The 23,252-nt window shown below is 45.1% G+C and overlaps 2 protein-coding genes across 2 annotated transcripts in view; one reads left to right on the top strand and one right to left on the bottom strand.

Annotated features, from left to right (window-relative positions):
• Positions 1-3,381, top strand: part of LOC129695264 (coiled-coil domain-containing protein 152-like) — a 79,495-nt gene extending 76,114 nt beyond the window's left edge. The window contains exon 9 of the mRNA XM_055632057.1: positions 2,906-3,381. Coding sequence (XP_055488032.1) covers positions 2,906-3,028 — 123 coding nt within the window. The 3' untranslated portion in view covers positions 3,029-3,381. The remainder of the gene's footprint in view (positions 1-2,905) is intronic.
• Positions 3,382-4,494: 1,113 nt separating this feature from the next.
• On the bottom strand, positions 4,495-21,268 carry LOC129695263 (selenoprotein P-like). The gene is made up of 5 exons (XM_055632055.1): positions 21,136-21,268; positions 16,093-16,304; positions 11,774-11,986; positions 9,065-9,182; positions 4,495-5,889 (listed from the first exon to the last, which is right to left on the bottom strand). The coding sequence occupies exons 2-5, from the start codon at positions 16,284-16,286 to the stop codon at positions 5,617-5,619; spliced, it is 798 nt and encodes a 265-aa protein (XP_055488030.1). The 5' UTR covers positions 16,287-16,304; positions 21,136-21,268; the 3' UTR covers positions 4,495-5,616.
• Positions 21,269-23,252: the final 1,984 nt, after the last annotated feature.

Below are 23,252 nucleotides of genomic sequence, written 5' to 3'. Positions count from 1 at the left end.
TAATCCCATTTGCCCATATCCCTCTAAATCTTTCCTATCCATGTGTCCATGTGTCTTTTAAATGTTGTTATACGTAGTACAGGTACCTGCCTCAACTACTTCCTCTGCAGCTTGTCCCGTATACCCACTGTGTTGAAAAAATTGCACCTCAGGTTTCTATTAAATCTTTTCCCTCTCACCTTAAAATTATGAAGTATTTTAAATTTATTGAACATTGATTTTAAAGGGGCTGTCCCACTGCTCCCCGACCATGACAAGGTTGCAATCCAACGGGGATGAATATTACCTGAACAGTGATAGAATTGTAATAGAGGAGATGCCATGAGGCAAGGGTGCTCTTGGTGCACCAGTTGCTAATGTAAATGCAGGCAATTAAGAAGGTATATTAGTGAGCACATTGGAGCACAGGAGAAGGAATATCCTTCTGTAATTGGTAGGACTACTCCAGTTTTGGTCTCCTTTTCCGAGAAAGGATGTTCTTGCCATGGAGTTCGTGTTGTCAGTGGGGGGGGGGGGGGGGGGGGGCCTTATGATGGCATCACGAATGAACGAAGAGAGATTGGGTCAATTCGACACATTCAGCGGGGTTTAGGAAAATGAGAGGAATTGGTGAAACCTGCAAAATTCTAGCAGCACTGGACGAATCAGGTACATGAGGGATGATCATAAGTGATCGGAGCAGAATTAGGCCATTCGGCCCATCAAGGCTACTCCGCCATTCAATCATGGCTGATCTAGCTTGCCCTCCTCACTCCATTCTCCTGCCTTCTCCCCATAACCTCTGACATCTCTAGTTTCGATGACCGGGAATTCCAGAGAGACAGCAAGAGATCAATCATCACAACTATGATCAGTAGAACTTTCTTCTGCCAGAGAGTGATGACCTTTCATAAGTTGTGCACAGGATATAAAGTTATAGATCAGAGTGATACAGCATGGAAACAGGCCCTTCGGCCAACTTGCCCACACCGTTCAACATGTCACAGCTACACTAGCCCCATCTGCCCGCATTTGGCCCATATCCCTCCAAAACTATCCTATCCATGTACCTGTCTAACTGTTACTTAAACATTGGGATAGTCCCTGCCTCAAATATCACCTCTGGCAGCTTGTTCCATACACCCTCCACCCTTGGTGTGAAAAAGATACCCCTCGGATTACTAATAAATCTTTTCCCTGTCATCTTAAACCTATGTCCTCTGGTCCTCGATTCACCTACTCTGGGCAAGAGACTGTGTGCACCTATCCGATCTATTCCTCTCATAATTTTATACACCAGGTCATGGTACAACTTCAGAAAACATTTATTAGGCCGCCGTTGGAATCCCAGTGTCCCCAGTAGAGAACATGTGAGCACACAGGTAAAGATGGAAGAGTAGGCCTCCAAACTAAACTGCCCCACCACTCAATATGGTCATTGCTGATCTACCCCCGGTCTCAAACCTTGCACAGTGCCAGATTCTCATTGCCTCGAACTCCCCGACTTTTAAAACGTTTACTTCCCCTTGAGATACCTCCAACGATCGAGCCATGAAGGGTGTGTTTGCACTGGGGAGGGTGCGGAGAAGATTCACCCGGACGTTTCCTGAGATGGAACGTTACAGAAGTGAGGGGAGATTGGAGAGGCTGGATTTGTTTTCCTGGCAGTTGAGGAGGTTGAAGGGGAGTCAGAGAGAGATAGAGAAATCTATGATAAGGGAGACAGTGAGAAACATTTCTCTGTAATGGAGACAGCCTAGACCAGTGGGCATAGGTTTCAGGCGTAAGAATGTTTGAGGGGGTTTGTGGGAAGTTTTCTCACCCAGAGCATGGTTGCAATCAGCTTGAAAAGGCGGTGGAGACGAGTAGTATCACAATATTTCAAACGTATCTGCACAGGCACTTGAATCGCCAGGGCTGAGAGTCTAGGATTCAAGTGCCGGTAAATGGGATGAATGCGTATGGGTAGCTGATGGTTGGGTTGTTGGCATATGCATGGTGGGCTGAAGGGCTGTTTATGTGCTATAACTTAGTTGACACTACTGTGACAGCCCTAGTTATCCTTGGAAGGTCATACTGCATGCTTCTTAATCAATAAACAATAGACAATAGGTGCAGGAGGAGGCTATTCGGCCCTTCGAGCCAGCATCGCCATTCATTGTAATCATGGCTGATCATCCCCAATCAGTACCCTGTTCCTGCCTTCTCCCATATCCCCTGACTCCGCTATCTTTATAAGCCCTGTCTAGCTCTCTCTTGAAAGTATCCACGGAACCAGCCTCCATCGCCCTCTGAGGCAGAGAATTCCACACTCACAACTCTCTGTGAGAAAAAGTGTTTCCTCGTCTCCGTTCTAAATGGCTTGCCCCTTATTCTTTAACTGTGGCCCCTGGTTCTGGACTCCCCCAACATCGGGAACATGTTTCCTGCCTCTAGTGTGTCCAATCCCTCAGCAATCTTATATGTTTCAATAAGATCCCCTCTCATCCTTCTAAACTCCAGAGTGTACAAGCGCAGCTGCTCCATTCTCTCAGCATATGACAGTCCCGCCATCCCGGGAATTAATCCGAAGATTATGGGAAATGTTCAGAAGAAAGTAAGCTAAGCAAAGTTCCAATTGTTCCCACTTTATCCTCAGGTTATCAATCAGCATCCCATTAAACCACATGCTTCTTCCTTTAAAAGTCTGATGCTGTACATTGTCAAATGTCTTTTGCGAGTCTCTGTGTACATCGACTACACTACCTTCATCAAACTGTGCATCATCAATAATCTCAACACAGTTGGTCCAACCAAAGTTTATGTAACAAATGTGTGCTGGATGACGTTAACTCAGGCTCTCTGGCGCCCGCCAGTCCCACTGTCAGATTGACCAGCCTGTCAGTTTGTTACTCTCTCTCTCTCTCTCTCTCTCTCACTCCCACAGAAGTTGCAGCATCTGCAGGAGGAGAAAAACCGAGAGATTGCAGGTCTTCGGCGGACCATTCGCGAGCTAGAACAGCAGCAAGACTACAGTCACAGCCTGCAGCTGAAACGCAGGAAGTTTTAGTGTCAGTGTTCTGGCACAGCCACACGCGCGCGACCTGAGGCATGGGTTGAGGCGGTTGTTCAGCTCCTGCCACTCAGCTGCTCTTGGTCTTACAAAGAGCCTTGCTGTGGCAGGGAAATTCAGTTTTGGTTCTGAAAGCTGAAGGTGTGTGAGAGGATCAGCTAGCTGCTGGTTGCACTAGCCTTCTTGCTCGTTCAGTCTCACTGACGGGGACTGACATGGAGGTAGAGAACGCTGGTGGATGTCACTCCTGCAAGTGTTTCATTCCAGGCGCTGGAAATTAATTTGTCCCACGTGTTTCAATGTGTAAGGATGCGTCTTTCATTCATTGTTCAAATGAGTTTAAATAAATGTTACAGTTATTATTAAGTGTTTGTAATGATTTAGATTGTGGAGCAGGCGAGCTGCAGTATTATAGGCAGCGTCATTTCCCATTGAGGACAAAATGCATAGGAAAGAACTGCAGATGCTGGTTTACACCAAAGCTAGACACAAAATGCTGGAGTAACTCAGAGGGACAGACAGCTTATGAATTGAAGGAATGGGTGACATTTCAGGTCGAGTCTCTTCTTCAGATTAACTCTCAGTCTAAAGAAGGGTCTCGACCCGAAACGTCACCCATTCTTTCTATCCAGTGATGCTGCCTGAGTTGCTGAGTTACTCCTGCATTTTGTGTCTATCTCATTGAGGACTGCAAGATCATACAGACAATTCATTGAAGGTTAGCATAGGCAGTGGTACAGTTGGGCAGAACGAAGGAGCAGCACTATAGACCAATAGTTTATTTTAAAGAATCTGACTACATGCTTTAAGTCGCAGGTCAAGTTGAAAGAAATTCATTCGAGATTCTAGGACCCCAAAATAGAAAATGCAAGCACTAATTAATGGAATATTAATTAATTCCAACGGCACAACAATGAGGGGGCCTCTGCCTCACTACGATTCAATGGTTTAATTTTGACCTCTGATGCTCTTGGTGTGGAGTTCGCATGTTCTCCCTGTGACCACATAAACCGTGCAAACTTCCATTGGGTGTTGGTAGATTAAATGGCCATGGTCAATTGCCATTTGTTGGTGTTGAGGCTGTGGTAGTGGTGGAATAGGGTGAATGTTGATTGTAAATGTGGGAAAATTTAATTGGCGTTGTGTGTTCTGGCTCGATGGCCTGAAGGATCTCTTTCCCAGGCCGTATAACCCAAGGCGGGCCGAATGGCCTCTTGCCATGCTGTTTTACTCTAAGACTCTCTAAAGGCAACATAATCCTTCCCATTTAATGCAGTCACATCAAACCTATGATGCCACAAAGTACAAAGTGATAGTTGAAAAGTGATCTATGTTAAATTCATCGGTTCTGTATATATACTTGGGGTGTAGTGTGGAGATTGAAAAGACTAATCTTTCAATTGTCGATTAACCAGTATTAAATGTGACCTAACCACAGGTAGATATGCTCGCAAACACACAGCTTTGGTTTCCAGACACAGACTTTTATTGACATGTTCTTGCATTTTCAATGGTTCATGCACCTTCCAGGAAATGTAATCTGCCTGCAATTGCCATACAGGGATTTCAGGTAAACTAGGGTCATCATTTCCCTAGCGACTATCATGAAATATGGCGCCTGCTTTACAACAAACTACAAATAGCCTTTCTTCAGAATCAAGTCTTTTGTTTTTGACTAAACCATTAAACCTGGTCTGTTAGCTGGGAGCTGAGGATCGTGCTTAAGGATTTATTTGATGGAGGGTGAAGCAGCTGTGAGATGGGATTCAGCTCAGGTGTTAATGGCCCCAATCACAGTTTGCACTGGTTGTACTTAATTCCAGCAACACCAGCTGATATTTGCTAATTGTTAAGAAATGTTCCTGCTTAGTTCAATTTGCAGCATTTCTGACCAAGAGACAAGTGTTCTTCATCAGAATTATCGCAGGGTAAAATTTGATGGATCCAAACTGCAAATTGGTCGATGTTGTGCTAAATAGTTGCAGATAACGTGGATTAGCTTCTCTTTATTACTCGTCCTCCCTTTGTGCTTGTCTTACATCAGCCAGCAGCCACTACAGAGTAGTTTTTGCTGCTGGCCTCATAGAAACAACCACAAGGACTGGGGGGAAAAAAGCAAGACTGACAAGGACTAACCTGAACGTTATACTGATCGGGCGGGTGGTACTGTTTGGCAGCAGATTAGCCCTCATGGTGGAACACAGGACTTAGAGCAAACCATAAAGCTGATTTCAAAGCTTTACGACATCAGACGACAGTTTACATTCCAGCCAGAATGTTTACTGCTGCCTGCTTTGTCATTCTCAGTTTCTGCCGGGTTGTCATTGGCTCTGCCCTACCCGAGTTGGCATTGATCAGAGAGGAGACGGCCATCGTCACTGTCAGGATTCGGACAGGCTCTGCCCGTCCAGCTGGCCCTGTCACTGTCAGGATGGCGACCGTCTCCTGCACTGTCAAGACACTTCGCTGTTGGAAGCGTTCTGACCGTGCAGTTGGCGGCAGTATCAACATCATCTGATTCCCGCTACTTCTGACATGCCGTTGGGCGTTCAGCTGAATTTTCTCTTGCACTTCAGTGCGTTCCTTCATGGACCTTGCTCGATTACCGCCAAGTGGTCTCCCTCTTCCCTCTTTGCGGCGCGGTCCAGGTGCGGATGTTGCTGGTGGTGGTGGTGGTGCGGATGCTGGTGCCTGCCTTCTTGGTCCTCGATCTGGGTCCTGTTTTGTGGCAGACGCTGTCTTAAGGTTGGTTTATGGGAATCGTGGCCGTGGCCCCTATGTGGATTGTGTTTCCCGCGATGGCCCCCTACCACCTTTGGCTGTGTTGCATTTCTGGCGAGGCATTCCAAAGGTACTTCCTGCAGGAGTGAACACAGGAGATTTCAAATTCTCTGAGAACAGTTTGTAGTTCGACACACTTTAATTTAGAATCTGTGCATATATTATGAGGACAGCAATTAAACAAATCATGTTTTCCAAATAAAACCATGACGCACTCGCACCAGACAACACTCCCGTCTATTAAAATGTTCCCATTTGCTTTAAATGCATTAACAGAGATGAAATTCTGACGAATGTGCTCAATATATCAGTAAAGCCTGACTATAGTTCCAGCATGAAGTTTGAATAACCTCTCTTTAAGGACAAACAGAGGCTAACTTACAGGAGTCATAGACTGATACAGTGTGGAGACAGCCCCTTTGGCCCAACTTGCCCACACCGGCCAACATGTCCCAGCTGTACTCGTCCCATTTGCCTGCTCTTGGTCCATATCCCTCCAAACCTGCCCGAACCATGTAACTGTATAACTGTTTCTTAAACGTTGGGATAGTTCCAGCTTCAACCACCTCACCTGGCAGCTTGTTCCATACACCCACCACTCTCGATCTCGGACTACTTCCTCTGCGAGTGTCTCCATTCAGCAGGAGATAGTGCAATTGCACACAAGGAGAGGGAAATAAGTGGTGATGGAGCAGAGTGAGGGAGGGTTCCTCTTTTTTTTAAACTCGGGCACACTCATGGAGAATCACACATCACCCAATGATATGCGACTTCACTTCATAGTCAATCTCCAACACACACATAAGCGCATACATTTTAGAAGGATGAGGGGAGACTTCATTGTAACCTGAATAGGGAAAGGCCTAGATAGAGTGGATGTGGAGAGGATTTTTTCAATGATGGGAGAGTCTAGGACCAGAGGGGATAGCCTCAGAATAAAAGGACATACCTTTAGGAAGGAGATGAGGAGGAATTTCTTCAGTCCGAGGGTGGTGAATCTGTAGAATTCATTGCCACAGACGACTGTGGAGGCCAAATCAATGGATATTTTTAAGGCAGAGCTTGACAGGTTGTTGAATATTACAGATATCAGGGCAAGAATGGGGTCGAGAGGGAAAGATGGATCAGCCGTGATTGAATGGCGGAGTAGACTTGAGGGCCAAATGACCTAATTCATCTCCTAGAAGTTATCTGGTACATTAAAGGCTTTACTGAGACATAAACTAGACTATCTGAATCCAGATAGACACAAAATTCTGGAGTAACTATGGAGAGAAGGAATGGAAGACGTTTCAGATCGAGACCCTTCTTCAGACTTGATCTCAACCCAAAATGTCATCTATTCCTTCTCTCCAAAGATGCTGCCTATCCCGCTTGAGTTACTCCAGCGTTTTGTGCCTATCCTAGGTTTAAACCAGCATCTGCAGTTCCTTCCTACACATTCTATCTGAATCCAGTCGGCTTCTGACCACTCATCCACTCCATCCCCATCCCTGCCATTGTCACTGCTGACTTGTCATGTGGACTAATCTCCCATCTTTCACTCTTCATGAACCTATCTCAAACTGTTGCTCGTATCTTACCTTGCATCAACCCCCACCCATCATCGTTATTCACACTGATCCTTGCTGGATGCAAAGACCAAGACGAGTTTAAGAAATAGGGAGGGATTTGAACATGGACAGCTTAGATAAATGAGAAGTTGATATATTTCTGGATGTCTACTGGAAATAATGTCTCAGCCTGCTAAATCTTCACTAAAATTCCCATACTGAAGTTTTCTTCATTTTTGTTAGTGTTTTAGGAACTTTCTTACAAAATTGCATATATCACAAATATAGAAATACAGGTCAGGAGTGGAGCACACAGTCTCTCAAGTCTAATTCACCATTTAGCAAGATTGTTCGCATTGCACCTTAAACTCATTCCCATGTACCCACAGTAACTTTTTGCCGACAGACATATGTCAACTTCTCATTTACTGACTTACTTATCAAGAACCTCTCTAACTCTGATTTAATAATATTCAAAGACTCTATTCACAGAAGAGTTTCAGGAACAGCATCTTCCTCGCTGTTATCAGACTACTGAATGGTCCTCCCATAAGCTAAGGTGCAGTCCCGATCTTCCAACCAACCTCATTGTGGATGCTGCATTTTTTTATCATCTGCATTTTCTCTGTAGCTGTAATGTTATGCTCTGCACTTTGGTATCTTTCTAGTTGAGTTTAGTTTATTGTTACATATACCGAGGTACAGTGAAAAGCTTTTGTTGCATGCTAACCGGTCAGTCCAAAGCCAATGAATGATTACAGTTGATCCATTCACAGATAAATGATAAACGAAAAATAAAGTTTGGTGCAAGGTAAAACCAGTAAAGTCCGACTAAAGATGGTCTGAAGGTCACCAATGAGGTAGATAGTAGTTCAGCACTGCTCTCTGGTTATGGTAGGATGGTTCAGTTGCCTGATAACAGCCGGGAAGAAACTGTCCCTGAATCTGGAGGTGTGTGTTTTCACACTTCTGTACCCTTTGCCCGATGGGACAAGGGAGATGAGGGAGTGGCCAGGGGTGAGACTGGTCCTTGATTATACTGCTGGCCTTGCCGAGGCAGCGTGAGGTGTAGATGGAGTCAATGGAAGGGAGGTTTGCATTACCTGGTGTACTTGTGGCCTGATTGTACTCGTATATATTGATTGGGATAGCATGCAAACAAAGCTTTACACTGCATCTCGATATATATGTCAAGAATAAACCAATACAAAATACCAATACCAAGAGTGTTCTAAAGACTCACTACCTTCTGAAGGAAAACAATATCATTGTAGCAAAAGAGCAAGGAAGTTTCATTATCAAATGTACTGACGAGCATAATGAAATCCTTACTTACAGCAGCTTACGGGCACATTAACCTCAAATAAAGATACAATCAATATTGTAATATTGTTAAAAATAATAATTTTCAGGACCTAGCCAACAGTGGCAATATATTTTTGAATTCATTATTCATCTCTAAACTAAACTGAATTACAACAAGGACCCAGTCCAAAAAGGTACGCCACTGGCCATTACGCCAAGGCCATGAAATGCGTAATAGAGTTTACACTTTCTGTTTCTATCTATCTGTATGTGATCCCAGCAGCTCCTGTGTGGTCAGTCCGTGTTCCTGGGCCCTTACTCCACCCACTGCGCCACCTCCCACATTCTGTGTCACCAACATTAATACGGAGTAAATTCGCTGCTTGATCCTTACCACCAGAGAACAGTTGGTGCACATTGTGTGACAATAGGTTTGCACGATCGCTTCCTCCACATACACTTGGCTGAGGATGGTGAATGGCAGTCCCAAGTGAAAGGTCTGCTGGCCACACCTGATGGAGAAACAACTTGTTACGCTTTGCACGTCAAAGAGGGGAAGTTGCAGGCATTACTTATAAACCACAGGGACTCCACATCCATGCTGGCTCGCAATCGAGCAATCTTACGATACGATACGATAGAACTTTATTTATCCCAGGAGGGAAACTGATCTGCCAACAGTCATAAAAACACAAAATACATGAAACATGAAATTAAAATGACGAGTGGAAAGGCTTGAGGAATGTGCAAAGATTGGGGAGGGAGGGGGGGGGGGGGGGGAGGGAAGTCAGTCTCACTCTACCCCACGACAGAAGGGGGAGGAGTCGTAAAGTTTGATAGACACAGGGAAGAAGGATCTCCTGTGGCGTTCTGTGCTGTATCTTGGTGGAACCAGTCTGTTACTGAAGGAGCTCCTCAGGTTGACCAGTGTGTCACGGAGGGGGTGAGCTGTATTGTCCAGGATGCTCCGCAGTTTGAGGAGCATCCTCCCCTCCAAGACCAACCTCCCCGTGAATCCTACTACAACTCCGCCCCCAGGACGGAGCCAGCCTTCCTGATGAGTTTGTTGATCCTGTTGGTGTCCGCAGCCTTCACCCTGCTGCCCCGGCACACGGCAGCGAAGAAGATGGCGCTGGCCACCACCGATTGGTTGAACATCTGCAGCATCTTACTGCAGATGTTGAAGGAGTCAAGCCTTCTCAAAAAGTACAGCCGGCTCTGTCCCTTCTTGTACAGGGCATCAGCATTCCTGGACCAGTCCAGTTTACTATCCAGGTACACTCCAAGGTACTTGTACTCCCTGGCAAACTGCCACATGTCATGTCATAAGTGATAGGAGTAGAATTAAGCCATTTGGCCCATCAAGTCTATTTCGCCATTCAATCATGGCTCATCTATCTCTTGCTCCTAATCCCATTCTTCTGCCTCCCCCCCCCCATAACCTCTGACACCCGTATCTAGAATCTATCTATCTCTGCCTCAAAAATATCCACTGACCTGGATCCACAGCCTTCTGAGGCAAAGAAAATCCACAGATTCACCACCCTCTGACAAAATAAATTTCTCCTCATCTCCTTCCAAAAATAACGTCCTTTAATTCTGAGGCTGGTCCTAGTCTCTCCCATTAGTGGAAACATCCTCTCCACATCCACTCTATCCAAGCCTTTCACTAATCTGTATGTTTCAATGAGATCGCCCCCCTCTTTCTTCTAAACTCCAGTGAGTACAGGCCCAGTGCCGACAAACACTCATCATAGGTTAACCTACTCACTCCTGGGATCATTCTTGTAATGTTTTGGGTCTCGACTCGAGGTATCACCCATTCCTTCACTCCGGAAATGCTGCCTGTCCAGCTAAGCTTCTCCAGAATTTTGTTTCTAAGGCATATTGCTTTCTTTCATAGGTTAGGTGATATAATTTAAGAGCTGGGACGTTTATGCTGCAGTTTGAGTAGTGTGTGCAGTTCATGGTCGCCTTCAGGAAGGATGTGAATGTATTGGAGAGGGTGCAGAGGAGATTCACCAGAATACTGCCTGGATTAGAGGATTTTAGCTATGGAGCGGAGTTGGATATAGGTTAGATTAGATTTTCCAGAATGAAGGAGACTGAAAGATGACATAACAGACATCTATAAGATTAGGAGAGGTCCAGATTGGGTACAGTCAGAATCCTTTTCATAGGAAAGGAGGTTTCAAACAAGTCAAAGGTATCTAATTGTCATCTCTACCAACATCAGAACAATGAAATTCTTACTTTCTGCAGCATAGTTGGCCCATTAACGTAGGATATAAGGACAAGGGTTTAAGGTGAGAAGATGACGTTTTAGAATGGGAAATAGACACAAGATGCTGGAGTAACTCAGCGGGACAGGCAGCATCTCTGGAGAGAAGGAATGGGTGACGTTTTGGGTCGAGACCCTTCTTCAGACTGAAAGTCGGGGGAGAGGGAGACACAGAGATAGGGACGGATAAGGTGTGAAAACGAGATCAAAGGGGAGGAAGGAAAAAAGAAAATGTAGAATAGATCATTGTTAGCTGTAGGAAGGTGACAATGAAGCATACCAAGATAAAATGTAATCAGGAGGACAGTCAGACTGGTCGGAGAACTAGGATGGGGGAGAGATGGAGGGAGAGGGAAAGCATGGATTACTTGAAGTTAGAGAAGTCAATATTCATACTGCTAAGTAGTAAGGTGCCCAAGCGAAATATGAGGTACTGTTCGTCCAATTTACATTGGGAAGCTTTTTACACAGAGTGGTTTTGAAATCTGGAACGTGCAGCCCGGACCCGTTGTGTTGTACGACAAAGAGGATGACCTACACACACTTAGAAATTCCTCTCCCTCATCCTCTACTGCAGTCAAAGGCCCGCCTATAGTCACATTTATTTCATGGTCAACCATAGTCTAGCAAGAAGGGGGTAAAAAATAATAAATCCCTCAGAGGGGGAATGATTAGGGCTTGATGAAAAGCAAAGCTCTTTTCCCAATACCGATGTAGCAGCGAGGGGGAGAGTATCGGAGGTATTTGTTGATTATAGCCGATGATTTACAGCAGGAAAGGCAGTCAAAAGCCGGCGGACAGCCACACGATGGAGTTACTGACCTGTCGTAGATGAGGAAGTCATCCTTCTCGCCGCGGAGTAGATTCCAAACGTCCGGCTGATCAGTGCCTTGTTGATACACGGGCAGCTGTCCTTCCACCTTCTCCTTCAGCTGTTGGTAATTTCTACGCGAGTCATTGGCCTGGTGATTTACCACCAGGTAGGAGATGTTCACGAACCCACGGTGATCCAGGCTGTGCTTTAGGCGCTTCAAACTGAAATTATGAACCAATTGAAAAACAAATGTACCTGGTATCACAAGGTATGTAGAACGATGAGGGCAGATGCCAAATGCTGGAGTAACTCAATGGCTCAGACAGCATCTTATTCAAACGTATAAAATTATTAAGGGTTTGGACATGCTGGAGGCAGGAAACATGTTCCCGATGTTGGGGGGGAGTACAGAACCAGGGGCGACAGTTTAAGAATAAAGAGTAAACCATTTAGAACGGAGACGAGGATAAACTTTTTCACACGGAGAGTGGTGAGTTAGTGGAATTCTCTGCTCCAGAGGGCGGTGGAGGCAGGCAGGTTCTCTGGATGCTTTCAACAGAGAGTTAGACAGAGGTCTTAAAGATAGCCGAGCCAAGGAATATGGGGAGAAGGCAGGAACGGGGTATTGATTGTGGATGATCAGCCATGATCACATTGAATGGCGGTGCTGTATCGAGGGGCCTAATGACCTACTCCTGCACCTACTGTCTATTGTCATCTCTGGAGAAAAGGAATAGGTGACATTTTGGGTCGAAACCTCACCTACTGTATTCCTTCTCTCCAGAGATGTCTGACCCGCTGAGTTACTCCAGCTTTTTGTGTCTATGGTTTAAACCAGCATTTGTAGTTCCTTCCTGCACATAGTAGATTGATGAGTCTCGTTGCACTAAGCAAAACATATTAGACAGATGAAAACCATTGTAAGTGAGCTGTATCACTATATTTTGCATTCTAGTATTTTTCTCATTGTACTACCTGTTGTATTTATGTATGGGTTCATTGTATAATATGATTTGGCAACAGCACACAAGTAAAGTTTTTCACTGTATCTCTGTACATGTGATAATAATACACTAATACCAATAATGGTTCGTTAAACGAAGGATTAAGGACGTTAACAATGGTATTTTTTTCTTGAAGAGAACACTAGTTTAGTGGAGCTCCCAGTCTTGGGCTGCCTGCAATCTCACTCATTCAAAGAACTGTTCTGGTTCTTTAAACGTCACGTGTATCGAGATGCTGTGAAAAGCTTTGTCTTGCTTTCCAGGCAAGCCATACCGTACGTGAGAACATTAGTTAGTGCAAAGAGAGAATAAACGGCGACAGAAAAAGTGCAGAGGTAGAATGGAAGATCGGGAATTCATCCCAAGCATTTGAAAGGTCTGTTCAAGAACCTGATAACAGCGGGGAAGAGACTAGAGGAATAGAAAAAAGCATTGCAAGTCAAGTCAATTTTATTTCTGTAGCACATTTAAAAACAAGTCTCATTGACCAAAGTGCTTAACATCAGTGCAGGTACTAACGTGCTACATACAGTGGTACATAGATCAACAATACGTACATAAATATATACATACAGCGCTCCTTCAGAGGACCTCAAGAAAGGCTTGTGAGTAGAGATAAGTTTTAAGTCTAGACATAAAGGAGTCGATGGAGGGGGCAGTTCTGATGAGAAGAGGGATGCTGTTCCATAGTCTAGGCGCAGCAACCACAAAAGCGCGGTCGCCCCTGAGCTTATGCCTGGACCGCGGGATGTTCAGTAACCCCAAGTCTGCTGATCTGAGAGACCTGGAGGTAGAATGGTGGGATTTTTGATGTAGGTGGGGGCAAGCCCGTTAAGGGCTTTGTAAACAAAATAAGGAGCTTGAAATTGATTCGGAAATGCACTGGGAGCCAGTGGAGAGAGGCCAGAATCGGGGTGATGTGGTCCCTTTTTCGGGTGCCCGTCAGGAGTCTCGCTGCGGCGTTCTGGACCAGTTGCAGGCGGGACAGGGATGATTGGCTAATGCCAGTGTAAAGGGTGTTGCAGTAACCAAGGCGGGAGGAGATAAATGTGTGGATGATCTTTTCTAGGTCGTCAAATCGGAGGAAAGTTTTTATTTTGGCTATCGTTCATATTTTGGCACTTTATGGTTACCTTTGAGAACCACAGAAGAAGCTATGAGCTAGCGTGAGAGGCTAATGCTATAGAGGTCTCAATTATCTGTTAAAAGCACCAGTAATGCTTCTTAAAAACACAGCGTAAAGAATTGGCATCATGTTAGGCACGGACATTGAGAGCAAAAGGGTCAGTTCTAATGCTGCACTGTTCTATGGTCTGTGTGATTAATTTAGATGATTGGGAGAAAAATGCCTGATTTACTTACTTTGTAAGGAAGCAGTAACAAATCTTACATAATCTAAAATGGAAAATACTGGATGAAACGGGTAGTATGCAGACAGATTCTAGTTTGCTCAGGTGTGAGGCATGCAGTCACGAGGAGCAACATTTCTGCTGTGTGGGACAGAGGTCCTCTAGTGGTGGTATTCAGGTAGTGCAATATAGCTGGATATTGCCAGTCCTTTGTGGAACAGTTTTTCCAGCCCAACACCTTTGACTGCGAGTCCATAGGGCAGTGGCCAGCATGGAACATCCTGCAGGCACTGCAGGATATGGACTCGATGGATCCTGTGGCGTGGTTCCCTGAGCTGACTGCCCAGCCTGCAGGGTCGGCACCACGGAGGCGTCAAGTGGAGAATTTGGTGAGGCAGTCGATGAGGGACCTTGTGGAGCGAGGACGTCGCTGCCGGGGGGAGGATCAAAGAAGGACCCGGCGTGGGAGGGACCGCGGCTCCATGAGAACATCCCGCAGTCTGGTGGACTTCAGGCGGACAGGGATGTAGAGAGAGCGACAGCGGTCGGTACAACTCTGGTCACAGCACGGTGAAGGAGCGTGTGTGTGGCCCGGACATTGAACTGATGGCTGTAAGTCTCCGCTTATGCTGTGTGCCCTGGGGAATGCTGTGTGCCCTGTGAATTTATAGACAATAGTCAATAGACAATGGGTGCAGGAGGAGGCCATTTAGCCCTTCAAGCCAGCACCGGCATTCAATGTGATCATGGCTGATCAATTTGTGGAATTCCCTGCCACAGAGGGCAGTGGAGGCCAAATCACTGGATGGATTTAAGAGAGAGTTAGATAGAGCTCTAGGGGCGAGTGGAATCAAGGGATATGGGGAGAAGGCAGGCACCAGTTATTGATTTGGACGATCAGCCGTGATCACAATGAATGGCGGTGCTGGCTCGAAGGGCCGAATGGCCTCCCTGCACCTATTTTCTATGATTCGCACACTCCGCTGTGGTGGCTGTTAATATTTAATCTTTTTGTAGTTTTGTATCTTGTTGCCTTTTGGTGGGACTGTATGCTAAATCACATTGCACTGTACCTCGGTATACGTGGCAATAAAGGACCATCGATCCATTGAACCAATCTCCAGTGTTGGTGGAAGTTTGCCAGTTTGTATTGGTTGCATTGCCTGAAGGTTTTCCATGCCAGGCCACCCTCACCCTCCATGCTGCTTCCCCACATGGCTACAAAAAGGACAAAGTTCTAACAAGCACGAATGGAGCTCCGGAAACGGAACTGAACTGAAGGCATGCCGTTACCTTGAACGAGAATGCCTCTCTTATGCCATTGGAACATTGAGATAGATACCATCAAGAGAAATGTTAAATGATTTTATTTCATGAACATAGCGAGCAACGGTTGAAAAATGGTAAGATATTAATGATTTCGACTTTAGAGAGACAGCGTGGCAATAGGCCCTTCGGCCCATTGAGTTCATGCTGACCAGCAATCACCCCCGTATACAAGCACTATCCTACACACACTCGGGACAATTGGCAATGCACAGAAGCCAAATATCCTACAAACCTGTTCGTCTTTGGATTGTTGGAGGAAACCGGAGCACCCAGAGAAAACCCACATGCATACACTAGTTATGTCCTGCACACTAGGGACAATTTACAGAAGCCAATTAACCTGCAAACCCGTATATCTTTGGAGTGTGGGACGAAACCAGAGCTCCCGGAGAAAACCCAGGCGGCCAAAGGGAGAGCGTGCAAACTCCGTATAGACAGCACCGTATAGTCAGGTTCGAACCCAGGTCTCTGCTGCTGTGAGGCAGCAACTCCACGGCTGAGCCACTGTGCCGCATTGGTTATTGCTTATTAATTATTAAATATGGTTAATCAATGTTGTGCTGCTCATGCAATCAAACCGTTTCTACAGGCTGGGAAAATAATATCCCAAATAATATCTACAGCGTTGCTTCTGGAGTTCCTTACCTGGCGGCTTGCACCAGACAGAAATGTCAGCTAGCCTGCAGTAATGACACCACAGTTACTCTCCCCAAGGATTGTTCCATGGGATTTTCCTCCCCGATGGTCCATGCTTTTGGCTTCTCGCATTGCCCCTGACTCTCTGCCCAGCCCACAGGGAGCAGGCAGAGAGCCAGGGCAACACCCAGGCACCTCTGCATCGGCACAGAGGCCTTTGGCTGAAACAGAAGAACAAAGGGCTAAGCTCCATCTGGTCTTCGACATAACTCTTGCACCAAACGCCACTTCATCATTTGATTCACATAAAGTTCACCTCTGCTACATTCAACTATTTTGGGAATGAGATGGGGATTCAGTCTGAAGAAGAATCTCGACCCAAAATGTCACCCATTCTTTCTCTCCAGAGATGCTGCCTGACCCGCTGAGTTACTCCAGCATTTTGTGTCTATCTCTGCACTCAGACTTGCAGGTCAGTGCTGGGAGATACTGTTTTGATTGCATCATACTGTATCTCCAGACAAAAACTTTGCTTGGGCAGCTTACGACCTAGTGGTACAAATATTGATTTTCTGTAACTACAAGTACCCTTTGCATTCCCTCTCTCTTCGTCTCTCCCCCACCCCAGTCAATGCACTTGTTTCAAGTCCTCCTGTAATAGCCCTGTCCCGCGGTACAAGTTCATTCCAAGAGCTCTCCCGAGTTTGCCCTGATTCGAACTCGGAGATTTACGGTAATGGCCACTCGTCGGTACTCGGGGCTCTCGTGGACATTTTTCATCATGTTAAAAAATCTTCACGAGTCTTCCCGTGCTTACCTGCCATTAGCGAGTCTTCAAGAGTACCTGCCGTTAGTGTTACGGGCCGCTAAGAGACGTCCCCGAGCTCCGACATACCCGCTACGTTCATTCTCCGTGCTTACCACGAGTTTGATTTTTTTTTTTACTCAGGAGAGCTCTTGGAATGAACTCGTACAGTGGGACAGGGCTTTAACTCATTTTCACATAGCCCACCGGTTACAATGTCTCCTTTATCATCGTTTTTTTGTGTATCTTTCATTCATTTGTTCTATATCTCTCTATATCACCATCTATATCTCTCATTTCCCTTTCCCCCGCCTCTCAGTCTGAAGAAGGGTCTCGACCAGAAACGTCACCCATTCCCTTTCTCCAGAGATGCTGCCTGTCCTTGCTGAGTTACTCCAGCTTTTTGTGTCTATCTTCGGTTTAAACCAGCATCTGCAGTTCCTTCCTAAAACATTTCCTTTGCAATGCTACCAGCGCATGTTCTAATGAAACTCATACTTGCAGCAGCAGCAGCAGCAGCAGCTTTATAAATAGATAATATAATAAATAAAAACAAATTTAAAAAAAAACAATGATAGCGTAAAAACAAAACAGAGCCCAAAGTCCATCATCCATAGATTCTGAGAGAGTTCCTGGTTATTTAGAAATTATATTTTGTGTTACCAACATTTGTGAGGAGGCTCGTCAGGTCATGGCAATTTACAAGGAGAGGTTGGACCAACTTGGATTGTTTTCTCTGGAGTGTCAGAGGTTGAGGGGAAAGCTGATCGAAGTCGATAAAAATGATGAAAAGCGTGGATGGGATAGGCAGAACCTTTTCCCCCAGGGTGAACATTTCAAAGACCAAAGAGTATAGCTTTAAGATGAGAGGACAAAGTCTAAAGTACATGTGCAAGGGCAGGTTTGTACACAGAGGGTGGTGGGTGCCTGGAACACACTGCCAGAAGTGTCAGTGGAGGCATATACAATAGTGAAGTTTAAGAGGCTTTCACATTGGTGCTCCCAGGTATGGAGCGATATGGATCACGTGCAGGCAGAGGAGATTAGTTTAACTTGGCATCATGTTTGGCACAGACATGTGGGCTGAAGGGCCTGCTCCTGTGCTGCCCTATTCTATGTATACAATAAAATATAATTATCAATGGAGGGGGATTCCAGGGATCTTGACAATTTCTCCATATGGACCATTATATACTGGCCATGCCTGCTAACACTGAGATCCACAACAAAATGCCATCAATTCCTGATATCTGTTTGACTAGCTACACAGATGATCAGCTGGTGGCTAGTCATAGGGTGATACAATGTGGAAACAGGCCCTTCAGCCCAACTTGCCCACACCACCCAACATGTCCCAGCTATACTAGTCCCACCTCATAGAGTCATTGATACAGTGTGGAAACAGACCCTTCGGCCCAACATGCCCACACCGCCCAACATGTCCCACCTACACTAGTCCCATCTGCCTGCGTTTGGTCCATATCCCTCCAAATCTGTCCTATCCATGTAACTGTCTTAACTGTTTCTTAAATGTTGGGATAGTCCCTGCCTCAACTACCTCCTCTGGTAGCTCATTCCATACACCCACCACCCTCAGTGTGAAAAGGTTACCCCTCAGATTCTTAATAAATTGTTCCCCTTCACCTACTGGTCCTCGATTCCCCTACTCTGGGTAAGAGACTCTGTGCATCTACCCAATCTATTCCTCTCATGATCTTATACACCTCTATAAAGCGTGTCATGTTTCAGTCTGATTCTCTTCTGTCAAAACCCTGGAGAAAGATCTTTGAACGGTTTCTCCTCAGTTGCTACCTGCCTGCCGAAACTTCCCAGTATTATCCCGTTTGGATACATGAGGAATTGGACTTGCTGGAATCTTGAGCAGAAAGCACAAAGTGCTGGAGGAATTCAGCAGGTCAAACAGCATCTGTGGAGGGAAGTGGAAATACGAGGTTGTGGGTCGGAAACCCTTTGCCAGTCTGATGAAGGGTCTCCACTCAAAACCTTGCCTGTTCATTCCCTCCAGAGGGGGCTGCCTGACCTGCTGAGTCCCTGCAGCATGTTGCTTTTTCCTCTAGTTCTTGAATCCCCAACACTGTGTAAAAGTCTCTATGCACTCACCCTGTGTATTTCATACCTTTATAAAAGATCACCCCTCAGCCTCCAGCACTCCAAGAAATAAAGTCCTAGCCTTTATTTAACCCAACCTATCCCGATAGATAGCTCAGGGTCTTGAGTCCTGCCAACATCCTCGTAAAGCTTCTCTGCACCTTATCCAGCTCAGTGTGGAGTTAACAGATCAAAACTATAAAGTTTGGAGTATAAATATTAATGGCCGTTCCCACTGTACGAGGTAATTCAAGAGTTCTCCTGAGTTCTCCCCTGATTCGAGCTCGTGTAATGTACGTAGCGGGTACGTAGGGGCTCGTACGAGTAAAAAGTAACCATTTTTTTCATCACGAGTATTATTTTTACTCGTGGACATTTTTCACAGTGTTGAAAAAACGTCACGAGTTTACTGGATTCCGCGAGTATCTACCGTTACTCGTACGAGCCGCTACGGGACATCCATGAACTCCTATGTACCCGCTACGTACATTACACAAGCTTGAATCAGGGGAGAACTCGGGAGAATTCTTGAATTACCTCGTACAGTGGGACAGGCCCTTTAAGCAAGAGTCCGAAGTTAAAGTGACGGCTTCTTGTGGTGACGATTGCTTGTTACTATCTTGGAGTGTGAATATCTGTTCGAGGCACCCGAACTACTGCGATGTGCAGCGCAGCCTGCTTCAAGGTGCAGGGAGAATATAGAGTGTTGTGGATTTGCAGATTCTATACAGCGGCATTGAATGAGCCTATTTAGCTCACTGGCTCTCATTTCAGTTACACTTTCCCCGCATCTTTCTGACATTTCCCCCCTCGGCTATTTTACCACATTTGTTTTGAAGGCTGTGATTGAGTCCGTCTCCAGATCCCTTTTGGCAGTGTGTGGTAAATACTCATCAGCTAAAGTAACTTTCTCCCTCTGTCTGTCTGTGATCTCTGGTTCTTTCCCCAAGCGTCTTAAATCTGGCCTTGGTTTTAATCAGCCTCGGAAAGTTCTATGTTATTACTCCACCCATCTCTGAACACTGATGGCTATGAACACTTCTGTCAAATTCTTCTCTTTGCTAATGATTCCAGTTTCTTAGTTCTCTCTACGTAGTCACCCCTTAATCTAGAACCATTCTAGCAACAGATAGTTAGATGGAGTCATACACCGAGCAGAGAGCACAGAAAAAGACCTTTCATCCCAACTTGCCCACACCGGCCAACGTCACAGTTATACTTGTCCCACCTGTCTGCATTTGGCCCATATCCCTCCAAACCTGTCCTATCCATGTATCTGACTAACTGGTTCTTAAACGTGTGATAGTCACTGCCTCAACTACTTCCACTGGCAGCTGGTTCCATACACACGACCAACTTGCCCTATCTGCACTATGACCATTTAACCATGATTGGCCCATATTCCTTTAAACCTTTCCTATCCACGTATTTTTAATATTATTATCTTTTAAATGTTATAGTACCTGCCACAACTACCTTCTCGGGCAGGAGGTCTCATCAATGTGAAAATGTTGCCCCTCAGGTTCCTGCTAAAAATTTCTCATAAGGTCATAAGGTATAGGTGTAGAATTAGGTCATTCGGCCGATTCAATCATAGCTGATCTATCTCTCCCTCCTAACCCCATTCTCCTGCCTACTCCCCATAACCCCTGACACCTGTACTGATCAAGAATCTATCTATCTCTGTCTTAAAAATATCCACCGACTTGGCCTCCACAGCCGTCTGTGGCAAAGAATTCCGCAGATTCACCACCCTCTGACTAAAGAAATTCCTCCTCATCTCCTTCCCAAAAGAACGTCCTTTAATTCTGAAATTCTTAATTCTGCTCGAAAAATAATCTTAACATCACAATCTCACCATGGGTGAAATGTATCTTTAAAAAGTATTTGTTTTACATGGCTCCTGAACATGAATGCATTAAAAGTTAGATTCAGCCATTCAATTTATTCCAAAATTTAGACTGTGTGTCCAATTTGTTAAAATTCTGTTGGGTTGAGGGATAAACATGAGACATTACAACACAGAGAAAATTCAGACATTGGATTATTCCCATTCACCCAATTCAAAAATGTCTAAAATTTAAAAGTTGTTTCCCCCGTTAAATGAATGATAAACAAGATTATAGTCACAGTCTTACGTGTGTAGTAACTTTCTTCACCGCCTGTTCCTATGCTGATCTGTTTTCTCTTGCTATGGAAATCGCAGATGTTCTCCGCTATTTATACCTCTGTTTATCTCTCTCTGCTCCTCTCTCTCCCTCTTTTTCTCTCTCTCTCTCTCCCCCTCCTCCCTCCCTCTCTCAGCGGTCACAGGATTTGGCTCAAAGTTCAGATGTGTCAACGGAGAAGTGAAAAAAACAACTCGCATGCCAGCTTCTCACTGCTGTCTTTTCTTTATCCAGCAAGCTTCTGCTTCATTCAACCAAGGAAATAAAGAATCCATATACAAGCAGGAGTCTCTAAACTTTAGTGAGCCTTTCGGCAAAAGAAAAGTGGATTCAAAGAATTTCTGTTGTGTGGAAAACCTTGGCTCAAAACCTTCCCATATCATCACATGAGGCTCAGAGAAAGTTTCAGAATTCCACGTTGAGAAGACTTTAGGTGTTGTAGATGGGTCTTGTTTGGGAATAGAGATATAAACACAACATCGTGGAGTAACTCAGCGGGACAGGCAGTGTCTCTGGAGAGAAGGAATGGGTGTCGAGACCCCGACAGGTTTAGTAATACTGGATGTGATTGATCCGAGCATTCCCAGTGGTGTGTAGCAAGGAACTGCAGATGCTGGTTTACACCGAAGACAGACACAAAATGCTGGAGTAGCTCAGCGGGACAGGCAGCATCTCTGGGGGGAAGGAATGGGCAACATTTCGGGTCGAGACACTTCTTCAGACTGAGAGTCAGGGGAGAGGGAGTCTAGAGATATGGAAGGGTAAGGTGTGAAAACGACAGATCAAAGTATTGATTTGGTGTCTTCATCCAGAATGTTTAGGCTAAGTCTAGAAGATTGCTTCAAGCTTCTACAGCTCGACACTGAACACTTAGACAGTGTCAAAATGTTATAAATAGACCTAGATATATCCACACAAGTGTTCTAAGTTGTCTACCTATAGCACGTACATACTAACACCAACAGCCAGGGACCCATCAATTAGAATTGAAGTGGAGGCATTGGAGAACATCATGCTCTTAGGAATAAATAGAACATAGAACAGTACAGCACACAAACAGGTCCTTCGGCCCACAATGTTTGTGCCCAACATGATGCCAAACTCAACTATTTCTAACAGATTCTGACTGTGTACCCTATCTATCTACCCTACTGACTGTCGGAACTACTATCTATCTCTTGGGTGACCCTCGGACTACCCTTGATCGGACTTTGCTGGCTTTACCTTGTACTAAATGTTATTCCCTTATCATGTATCTATACACTGTAAACAGATCAATTGTAATCATGTATTGTCTTTCTGCTGACTGGTTAGCAGAAAGACAACCAAAGCTTTTCACTGTACCTTGGTACACGCGACAATAAACTAAACTAATACTGATCTATAACCGCCATTAATTTTTCATGCTTCTATCAGGTTACTCTTCAGATTCTGATACTTCATAGAACATAATTCACCAACCACTCCTTATACCTCTCATCCAGGCAGCATCCTGGTAAATAATTTATGCACCCTCTCCAAAGCCTTCACATTCTTCCTATGCTGGGGCAACCAGAACTGCACACAATATTCCAAATGCGGCCTAACCACAGGTTTATAATCCTTCATCATGGCTTCCTGTGTAAGAAAGAACTGCAGATGCTTGGTTTCTTAGTTCTTGGTTTCTTGGCCCTCTAAAATATTCCAAATGGAATTTAAACTGGAGGTGGTGGAGGGAGGGCTTAAGCCAGAAAGGGTTATTGGGAAGAAAGAGCAACTTTAAATTTAGTTGCATCTGGTTGGGTAACTATAGTAGGGTGGAGATGATTCCATGCTTTAATTGTGCGGGGGAAGAACGAATTGCTGTACACATCTGTCTTTGTAGCTGGGATCACAAATTGGATCGAATGCCCTCATCTGCAACTAATTGGTTTGGGTTTGGTGTAGGTCTTGTAGTCTATGTCGAGCTGCCCATTTAACATTTTGTAAAAACAGGTCTAACGCTGTGCTTCACGTCTGTCTTGGAGAGGGTTCCACCCCAGAGAATTCAGAAGTTTGGTGACACTCGCTTCTCTCTCATAGGTGTTAGTAACAAATTGAGCTGCCTG

Source organism: Leucoraja erinacea, chromosome 3, assembly GCF_028641065.1.
Source record: "Leucoraja erinacea ecotype New England chromosome 3, Leri_hhj_1, whole genome shotgun sequence".
Lineage (NCBI taxonomy): Eukaryota > Metazoa > Chordata > Chondrichthyes > Rajiformes > Rajidae > Leucoraja > Leucoraja erinaceus.
This window is presented reverse-complemented; position numbering and strand designations above follow the sequence as displayed.